This window comes from Cibotium barometz, chromosome 16 (genome assembly GCF_041138505.1).
Source record: "Cibotium barometz isolate CiBa-2024 chromosome 16, ASM4113850v1, whole genome shotgun sequence".
NCBI classification, from domain to species: domain Eukaryota; kingdom Viridiplantae; phylum Streptophyta; class Polypodiopsida; order Cyatheales; family Cibotiaceae; genus Cibotium; species Cibotium barometz.
In genome coordinates this window covers 37,386,975-37,397,500 of record NC_141061.1, presented here as the reverse complement: position 1 = coordinate 37,397,500, position 10,526 = coordinate 37,386,975, and the positions used below count along the sequence as shown (strand labels likewise).

Genomic DNA, 10,526 nt, shown 5'->3' with positions numbered 1-10,526 from the left:
TGTGCCAGGATCAATGCTTTAGTGTACATAAAAGCTTTAATCAAAAACAGACCTGTAGACACGAGTAAAAGCTAATACAACGTTTCCGATGCTGAGTGAGGGTAATCGAGCCAGTGGTAGAATTTGAGAGTTGCACGCAATACTTTCCAAGGGGTCAAAACTTCACAAGAAAGATAAACATAATTACCCTGGAAAAGAACGGTAAGGGTTTTTGGGAATTCCTTCATTTTTTATAAAATGAGAAATAGTATTAAAAAAAAGCCTTCATAAAGAAAAAAGTATAGGGGTGCCCTTAAAATTCTAAGCCTGATGCGAACCACTGCGGACAGTGCAGTGCGGTGCCAGACTTCACGACCGAGCATCTTTAAATACAAAATCTATTCTATACCCACTTCCTTCTCTTGTTTGACTACGTCTTTCTCAAATAGATGATAAGAGGAAGGAGACGATAGTCTCCGTTCTCAATTTTTTCAGACAACATTTTAAAAAAAGGCATGTATAGTAATCTTTTTCAAAGACAGACTGAGGTTTTGATTTAGACTTAAGTAAATAGAAGGAAGTTATCTTCAACGAAGTAAATAAAGCAACGAGTGTAAATTTTTTCTAAGAAAGGTTTGACCTCGGCGAAGTCTTTATAGGGGTCATCGTGATTTTGCTCTCTTCTTCCAGAAACATTCTGAGGTCTTTATAGGGGTCGTTGTGGTTTTGCTCTTTTCTACCGGAAACATACCGAGACCATTATTTCAATAACATTGAAATGGACACTACTAAAAAATACATTGATATAACTTGGCTCACATGGACACTAAAACAATATCGCGGCTTAAGGCATATCATCTATAATCGTTCACAACAGGGCCTTCAATGTATTTTACATATACTAGAGCACAAGATTCCATCCACCGTTCCGCGTTGCACAAGCCCAACGGGAAGCATCCACCAACAAGAAGTGAACTCACAAGTATGAAATAATTAAAATTCTCACAAATAACGCCAACAGAAAAAAAGACTCACATAAGTACGGAGAAGCATAGCATGTACAATTCTTTGGCAGCATCATAGCCTTCCAAGGAAGGTAGGGGGATCCTAATACAACAGGAGTTTCCAGAAATAGAAGAAGCAGCGGGGGAGGGTGGGGATAGAGTCAATACCCGAACCACTTCCCTTGCGTCGTGGTAAAAGCAAAGGTGTGGGAGATGAAGATCAAAACCGTGTCTGCAATTATGTAATGTTATGGTCACGCATCTGATCTCCACACTGGCCATAACTGTTTTGTTGCTAGCTAAGCTAACCTTTACCACTGGCAAGGGGGGGAGTTGTGGTGCGTTCTTGACTGTATTCTCGTCCCTCCTGCTTGTGTACTTTTTGACGAGTATGACTTAGGGTTTCGGTTAAGAAGATAGTTATATCTAATTGGTTTCAGCAGCCTTCGGACTTCGTTGCCACAATGATACCATGGACAATTAGATTTTACCAAGGTCCCAGCCTTAAATGAGGAAGAAATCAACACCATTCTCAATACGAGCTTTCCAAGGAGTGTTGATTTCCCACTCAAACAGCCTAAGGCCTATGAAGCAGCAGCTAGTAGTAATAGTAGTAGTAGTACTAAGAAGAGTAGTAAGTAGTGGTTAAGTTTGAGTAGTTCCCGCATCTTCATGGGTCTCTGCTGCCACGCCCAATGCCACTATTTTTCAAAACTGCAAAAGAAGGACTCCATCCAAGAAGACTTTTCTGCTGCTCAAAGTACTGCCACGAAGAGAGGATCATGCATTCTCACAAGAGAGAGCACCCTTGATGCGAACCACTGTTTTTGAGATCAGCTTGTTCACGGTGGCAACGGAGCCAAGGGATAGCCGTGCTGTAGGCACATGGTCGACCAGAATCTGGAAGGCCACTGTTAGCAAAGAGCCTCCAGAGTTAACACCTCCTGCACCTGCAGGAGCGACACCGCCACCACCATTGCTAGTGCGCCTACTCTGAGGACCATCCGGGAGAATTGCGAAACCTGATGGCAGAAGGGCTACAGAGTCAGGATCTCCTCCGTTGAGCACTGCACTCATGGCCGCTATGTCCACGGGTGCATACACAACCAGCGAGCAAGACTCATCAGTGCAGCACTCCTGTAGAATGAGCATGTTGCTTTGACTTGAGTTCATGGGCTGCACAACGCAGAAGCACAATGCTAGTGATTAGTGCCATCATTATCGTCAACATGGCAAACTATATCCAAAGCCAGTCATCGCACCAAGAAACAGCTCGAGTTTAGTTCACTCAACCTAATAACAGACGTATTTTTCAAACTACAATAAAACAGGCTAATTCATGGCTTGCGATCCTTACATTGACTCTAAGGAGAGAGACGCAGTTCCCCGGGTCCTGTCCTTTAGCCACGTGAAACATTTCCTCCACGACACCCGTATTGGAGAGGATGTCCCACTGTGACAGCAAACCCAGTAAGCAAGCGCTCAAGCTCTAGAGATAATACTAGATTGAGCTCACGAATTAGTTGAATAACATTAACTGCAAGTAGAAGAAGAAAGGCCTAAAATTTTAGTGTAAAATTTTGAAGAGCACGTAGCTCCTCACTTCACCGACCTCGGTCCGGAACCTTTCATCTCGGAGGAATTGAAACACCCTCGCTGGGGGTACAGGCAACCAGAGGGAAGTTGCAGCACTGAGGACAATGCCAGGTGGCCTTCCAGGATCATCAACACTTTTTCGGATCACAACGCGCACATCGTCTGCTCCACTTCCAGCAAGGGTCACCCACGTATGAGCCGTGGAAGCACTCACCCCTCCACAAAAGTTATTGGTCATCCTCTCAGCTAACTTCAGCATACTTCTGCGGCCCTCTGCACTAGGAATGACTGCTGCAAAAACATAACCACTCCATCTGAACATGTGCCACTCATACAGATTTAGAAACGGGAAAATTCAATCAGAGCATCTATACGCCTGGATTACCATTCATGTCCCCAGCCGGAATATTATTCGCTAACACACTAGCAATCCTCTCGCATTGCCTTTGCAATGTACATAACCATCGTTGTGCTCCAAAGCCCATTCCACAATTCACGAACGGTTGGTACATACTGTGAACACCTCTGGTGTCGGCCTCAACATGCTCCACCCATGTGACCTACACAAGCCGAAAGACCCATGAGATCTAGACTGTCAAAGTAACAAGCGTGCTGCCTGCAGACAATAGAACATGACATCGACAATGTGTCGTAAAAACCTTGGAGTATCCACTAGGCATTTCTTCTATGACACAGCCAGATGGACGCCTTCGGCATCTCAAGAGAGAAGGTGGCGGATTTCCTCGCAAGCTATCAATGGAGACGTCAACAACGACCCACAGATGGTCTACACGCTTCGAGTAGCGCAGGAAATAATTCTCGCGAGTCGGAACTAGTGGCGAGGGAAGTTGAAACTCCGCGTACATCTGCAAGCAAGATTACGAACAAGTTAGCACATACAAACACGTTATCAAAACCAGAAACTTTGCAGAGCTTGAACTTACCAACTGAATAGCTCCGTCGTAGGTGCCTGCTATACCCGTGGAAAGAATTTCGACAGTGTGCACTCTCGAGACGATGGACGGGAACATTTCGGCCCAGCGACTCTGAAAAGGAAAAGCAAAAATTTCAGGAAAATGTGAGACTATTGACCTACAAAAACGCTTTAGGGTTTGTGTGTAGATTACCACGTCCATTAGGGTTTCGACGAGGGATGTAGAATTCATAATCACTAATCCGGTGTGGCGTGTGCTCTCCGATTTAAGGCCAGGAGGGGTGGGTCCAATGCCTCTGGGGAAACGCTGCACGTAGACCCCATGGTCAATAGTTTCTGTTCCTGATATGGAGTCGTGAACCCACAGTGGCTCTCCAGCTTGGACAACCTGCAGGAGTTCCTCCATTGCAGCCACGGCCAGCTCAACCACAAGCGGTTTCTCGGCGTCCGTCAGCCCAAACGGCCTCGATGCGATATCAGCCACAGTAGGGCCAGGCGTGGATACAACCATCGGATCGTTCCCAAGGCCCGCGAGTGGAGCGACAGCATGCTCAAGGACGCTAGATCCCGATGGGGAAGTGGCCGAGAGTGGAATGTTTGAAGACAACGGGACGTGCCTCCCAATATACTTGGCCGCCATGGCAGTAATGCGCTCTATCTGCTCGCCCCCAAAAACAAGCCAACATCTTGTTAGCCTCCCGAGTCAAGCGTGTCAAACTCACGCACAGACGCCGATACAACACGAAAAGAAAGTGAAACGAAGCTACGTGATAGCTAGATCCTGCAGGTCAGAGACATCAGTTACGAGAGACATGCACCTCCTCCCGAAGCCTGACATTTTCTATGCGAAGCTGCTGTTCCTCAAAAGACATCTCAGCCAAATTAGCAGGACCACCGCAATTAGGGCAAGAAACGTGCCTCACTGCATCTCTCAGGGCGAAATTCTCAGCTTTCAGCTTTTCATTCTCAGCGCGTAAAACACTATTGTCTTGACGCTCATGTTGAGCCTGCAAAAAAAAAAAGAGCAAATGAGACAACACAACGCTCATCAATAAACACAATAACCGGTATCTTCTACAAACACCCAATAAACCCTAGCTGACACACGACGCCCCACCAGAGGTTGCCTACCTTCATTTGAGTTCTCTTGTTTTGGAACCAAAACTTGATCTGACGCGGGGAAAGCTTGAGTTCTCGGCTAAGCTCCTGTCGTTGCTTCTCATCAGGGTGTGGACACTCCTTGAAAACACTATAAGAACCAATCCAAGATGAGGATCAAGCATCGTAACGATAACAATTAAAGAAATCCGGCGTTATACTAGCTAAAAACAGTTTCGACACTACTTAGGGATAGGGTACGCCTAGCCCTCACCGTTCCATCTCAGAAATTTGATGAACGGTGTGTCGATGATATCGTTTCTTGGTAGGCCTAGGGTTAGCTTCCTCGTGGTCCTCACCAGATCCTCCCTCCATGTTCTCGCTGCTGGACTTGCTTTCAGTCTCATCTTCTTTGGCCTTGACTTGCTCACCTTCTGCAAGGGCACCATCACGCTGCCCCTCATCGCCTTTCGGCTGCTGCTTCAGTCAAATAAATTAACACGCTCTTCTTCAATTAGTAGTTTAGACAGTGGCACCACGGTATATAATGCCCTTACACCTCGTATTAGAATGATTCTGCTATCGCGACATAATAACTGAGGACTCACCAGGCCAAGCGACAAGCTTGAAGACGCGAAGATGTTCGGTGGTTGCATAGGCATCGGTAAAGGGGGCATCAAAGATCTCTGCGGCACCATGACCCCTGCCAACATGTTAGCATAACCACCATAGCCTCCTACTCCGAAATTGTTTGTTAGAGTGACAGTCTCCCCTCCAAGCTTCATAACTCCCTCACGGCCGTGTTATTATACTTCTAAGTCTAAGAACTCATTCTGCAAAGACCACTTTCTCAAGACCCAAGTCATAAAAAACCGGTATGCTGCAACGGAGGCTCCCTACGGTGGTACCTAAATTAGGGCTTCAGAGGTTGAGAAAGCAACCTACTGCACAGTGTTTCCAATGCCAGAGATACAAAGAGGGAGTTCTCTGGGTGACACAGAAACCAGGCAGTAGCAACACGGAGCAAGGGACCGGAGAGAGCGACAGAGGCTCACACAGTGGGCTGCCTCTAGATCCTCTCTCAGCAAAGTCCAGAGAGAAAGAAAGAGAAAGAAGGCAGATATTGTGAAAGGGTGTGATCTCACGCTTCTTTCTCTCTCTGTCTCTCTCTCACGCAGGCACACAGTGAAAGACTAAGGAGTGAGGAGGGGAAGCAGACGGTGTAGGGAAAAGGGTGGGGGGAGGGGAAGAAGAGCAAAGAGTGTTGGTGCGGGAGGAGTAATGGCGCTCACGGGGACTTGGAGAAGACAAAGGGTAATAAAGGAGGGGTGGGGGGCTCCCCATCATCGTTCAGAGCATCTTTCCTCCTAGACTTGTCATCCAAACCGTCCAATCTCCCATGCAAACGCAACGTAATCCAACGGGCCAGATGGAACTGTGATCCCTGTTTAACCAAGCCCCTAACTTTGGCGGTGGTCGGTGGGCCCTCAATCACCCACCCCCTAAATCTGGCGAGTGGCGCCAAATGTCCTACCGGATCCAAGGCTTCGGCTAACGGGTCGTGAGAGGCGGCGAGGCTTTTCAGTCGTTAGATTTAGCTGAGCTTTGGTTTCATGGTTCACCAAAGCCACTGCTAAAATGACGGCAAAATCATGTAACCGGTTGGTTACCGAGCGCCATGTCCATCATGAATTAAAAGCTTCGCTGCAGGGCGTGCCTGACCAGTGACCGGTCTACCCTAATCTTCTCAGCGCGGGCAAATCGGCCAAGGTAACCGGGCTTGATTTTCCCTCACCTCGCATTTACTAGCCTCGTTACATATTTACAACCATGCTCCACCTTCTCTTGGAGAGGGTGGACAGTGCCTCTCCCATTGACTCGATGGATGTGCTTGCCCGATATATTTATCCTTTTCAAGCTTCTCCCCGTGTCTTTCCTCACCCTCCGGCTTTATCTTTCTTATCGCATTCCTATATGTGACAAATTAACGTTAAATAAACAATGTGCATTTTGCACCGAAGAAGTACCCCAATGCATCCAAGGGAATTGACTTACAAAAGGAATCCAAGGAGCTTGTGAGTTAAAAGTTAATCATGTGGATAGGGTAGTAACTTGGAACTAGACCAAGAATCTTATTGTGTAATGGCCCCAAAACCGGTAGCATTCCACCATGTGCCCTACCTCCCCCTCTCTCTCTCTCATATGTGTTTGTGTGTTCACCAACAGCACATAAATAAAATCAAGCAAGACAACAAGAAGCGTGAGCTCTCCTCACACTGAAGAAACCTCTGACTACTGGTCACAAAACAAATAGACTAAATATCTTTAACAACAAACAACCCTCCTTAAATAGGAAAAATATGTCTCTTCAAAACCTCTTTTGCAAGGGCAAAGATTGCTTGCCACATTAGAATCAAAACTAGGTACAAGGAATGATCCCCATCCCACATTAGAATCAAAACTAGGTACAAGGAATGATCCCCATCCCACATATGAACTAATGACCAAGATTGAGGGGATTGAGCAACTTGCAATAAGAGACCTATCTGGAACTTCAAGAGGGCATTTAAAACTTAAGTTACAACTTAAGCTGGCTTCAAGCCCAAGCACATAGAGCATGTGGCAATAAATGTGTGCATTTGGGGGTTGCCAAAATGGCCGAAAGACATGTCAAGATATGCATGCCTCGTTTAGGGGATGGAGAAATAGCACCAATGTTGTTATGGGACTTGAGGTAGTGGACTATATCACAATAACAAGGAAAAAGCAAGCTAACCTCAAGTTCAAAACATCGACTAAACCCTAAACCTCTTTTCACAAGCCAAGCATTTCAAAGGCACCAAACTATGGACAACAAAAGGCCTCGCTTGGTGGTGAAATACAACACTACCAAGCTTTAAGAAGTCACAAGCATAACAAAGAATTGAAAATAAGTAGTATCTAAGGAAGGGCATGTCGTGATTCAAGATTTGTGACCATGAGCACCCAACTAATGTCTCAAGCTAATTTTGTGCCAAACGATATGATTTTTCGTTTTGTTCACTTTCTACCCAAATGGACTGTCAATCCTTAACTGAAGTATGGGCTTGTCTTAGCTTATGGACCTTCATTCCCTAACTCATGGTATTGTCATCATTGGTCTCATAAGTCATATTTTTGGCCTTGAGTGGGTGTCAAAATATCATCATTTAACATCTCTCTCTCTCTCTCTCTCTCTCTCTCTCTCTCTCTCTCTCTCTCTCTCTCTCTCTCTCTCTCTCTCTCTCTCTCTCTCTCTCACACACACACACACACACACACATGTGTGCATACGTGTATATGTGTGTGTGCTCTCTCTCGCTCAAGCCTAGGAGGTTGAAATAATTTGATAAGCACCACATGTAAGGGGCCAACACACTCGTAAAAGGCTGTAGAGGTGTGAGAGGGGCATGCAAGTGTGATGTGCATATCACTAGCTTGTGGAGTATCTTATGATAAGGTTACTTTAATTTTGGAAAGGAGTAAGGGCTAGACTTAGTTTAAGTAAAGGAGGAAAAGGCAACATCAATGATGGTAGGATGCCATGCAGGGGGTGTGGGAATTAACAAGCATAAAGTAGGGTTAAAGTGGTGATCAAACCAGTCGATGAGTGGCAAGTGCAACATAGCAAAGGAAGAGTGGCAAGCAAGTGGAGCATACTTTGTGAGCAAAACTACTTAGGGTCCTCGTTCTTCAAAACCTACCTTATGAATGTGCATTCGTCCACCTTACAAAACCCTCTATATACAACACATTCTAAAGTTTGTAATCTTATCTCATCTCTACTTGGGACCCTCGCTCCTTCAAAACCTACCCCATGAATGTGCATTCATCCACCATTCAAAACCCCCCATATACAACACATTCTAAAGTTTGTAATCTCATCTCATAAAAATACCCTTAGTATGAATACATGTTTGAAGTGGCGTGGGCAAAGCAATGAGTGTCATGTGCATATCTAGAGAACATGACAATCTTTACTAGTTCGATGATATGGGCATAGCTATGTGATACAATTTCAATTTTTGGCATTCTCTAGTTCTAACCTTATACATAATAACAATTTGTAAAGCCTCCTAGTTTGATGATATGGGAATAGCTATGTGATACAAATTCAATTTCTTGCATTCTCTAGTTCCAACCTTATACTCTCATGAGACCTATGTTTTTTGAACAAACAATACAACTTCATTGATAGATAACACAAGCCCATTGGTTGCATGTAGTTAAAGGAAAATAACATTTGTATATACAAATAGCAAAATTAAAATAAAGCTAGATTGTATCACATTATAAAAGAACATCTTTATGCTTGCATCCTTAGTGTAAAACCATGAAAACCAAAAGTAGAAACAGTGAGTAAATAGAATCTACGAATCGAGAGTGAGTAGAATCTACTAATAGCATACAAAGCATTAACTAATAGCATCCAAACCATCAACTAATAGCATCCAAACCATCAACTTCAGTTTCAACTTGCACAACCTTCTTTTGAGCATCATAGCATTCAATTGAGGTTTAGTAAAATTAAAGTTCTTTTCGTAATGGACCACTACTATCATAGTAGATTAAAGTTTGTTTGTAATGGACCACTACTATCATACTAGATTTTACCTTTAAGTGCAATCACAGTATGCCAAATTAAGTGATTTTTAACGTATTTATATATATAATTGCTTGTAGAGTGAGAAGTCAAAGCTCTTACTCTAGTGCTAAATTCCTATTTGAATTGGCATCATACACTAGACAATTGAGGCTATATTTTCATTTTTTCATGGGAGTGAGCTTGTTGTGATCTTAGGTCTCTTATAAACATTCTTGATGACTAAGCATCTAAGTAAATAAGCTAAGGTTTTCCCCAAAAGAAATTGAAGTGAAATTTAATATTATGGTTAACTTTGTGATATTGTAATCCAAATAGTTACATCAATGTTGCAATTTAAGTGTCTATGATAATTCTTATAATAATTATTTAAGAAATGTGACTTTTTAAAGTTCATTTGTGCATGTCTTTCATTTGATTCTTACTTTTAATCATTGAAGAAGACTTTGCTTCATGCTAAAAACATCACATTGAGAGGAGAAAATGCCTTTGTCATTTGTAGTTATCTTTGGTGAGGGGTGACTCGGGTAGAATTTAATAGTAAAACTAAGACACTATATTTTGACTTTAACCACAAATAAATAATACTTAGACTAACTTCTTTTATGCTTTTCATTACAAAAAGTGGATACACCACTTGCCATCCTTCATGATGTCTTTTAAAACCTTTAAGGGAATGAGGGCTAACTTTCATCACAATTTTTTGTTATTACTAAATTGATGCTAGAATGCCTATTGCTCTTCTTTAAACTATCATGTTAAATGATTTAAAAGTGAAAGCGACTTCAAAATTGAAAGGTCGCATATCTCATTGTGTCAAGTCTTAAAGCTAAGGGGTAGTGAGGAGGGGCATGAGGTTTACACATTAATTTTGATGTGACCTTTTAGTCTTCACCGCATCATGTTCCCGATATCTTTGTCACTGTGAAGAGATAAAGTTGTGAAACAGTAAAGCCAGATACCCACACCTCCTCACATGTCACATCGGTTAGAGCTAGACCATGCATGCAAATGGGGCTATGATTACCCATCCCTTCCATCTTTTATAGTAATTGTTGCATGTTTATAACTAGTCTAAAGATGTTTTTGACACATTTGAATGTAATAAAATTGTGGAAACTTTCGCAATACTTAGATATGAGTTAAAATGTTTATGACACAGACTATTGTGATGAGATTATGAATCCCTTACTCTTGTCCCTCAATTATGACCTGTATGTGGCGGTCCTTAGGGTTTGTATGATGCATTGAATGTGATCAAGTTTTGGAAATGTATTTGCCCCACATAGAGATA

General features: G+C 43.3%; 1 protein-coding gene across 9 annotated transcripts; it reads right to left on the bottom strand.

Moving 5' to 3' along the window:
* Positions 1-995: 995 nt before the first annotated feature.
* On the bottom strand, positions 996-5,907 carry LOC147630611 (homeobox-leucine zipper protein HDG2-like). Of its 9 annotated transcripts, none has more exons than XM_086810553.1 (11): positions 5,220-5,907; positions 4,886-5,088; positions 4,645-4,762; positions 4,332-4,520; positions 3,707-4,171; positions 3,524-3,625; positions 3,239-3,445; positions 2,965-3,139; positions 2,596-2,870; positions 2,341-2,436; positions 996-2,159 (listed from the first exon to the last, which is right to left on the bottom strand). In XM_086810553.1, exons 1-11 carry the CDS (start codon positions 5,394-5,396, stop codon positions 1,764-1,766), a joined length of 2,403 nt encoding a protein of 800 aa, XP_086666679.1. In that variant the 5' UTR covers positions 5,397-5,907; the 3' UTR covers positions 996-1,763. The 9 variants fall into 9 exon arrangements, with proteins under 9 accessions (XP_086666679.1, XP_086666682.1, XP_086666683.1 ...); XM_086810556.1 differs by having other exon boundaries at positions 2,596-2,867; positions 5,220-5,903; XM_086810557.1 differs by having other exon boundaries at positions 3,710-4,171; positions 5,220-5,903.
* Positions 5,908-10,526: the final 4,619 nt, after the last annotated feature.

Excerpts from the sequence above, each read along its gene's own strand:
- LOC147630611 (XM_086810551.1), bottom strand. The coding sequence starts at position 5,396 with ATGAAGCTTGGAGGGGAGACTGTCACTCTAACAAACAATTTCGGAGTA. Across the intron at positions 2,871-2,964 it reads TCCGGCTGGGGACATGAATG|CAGTCATTCCTAGTGCAGAG; the intron begins GTAATCCAGGCG and ends ATGTTTTTGCAG. Across the intron at positions 2,160-2,340 it reads TCTCTCTCCTTAGAGTCAAT|CCCATGAACTCAAGTCAAAG; the intron begins GTAAGGATCGCA and ends TGCGTTGTGCAG.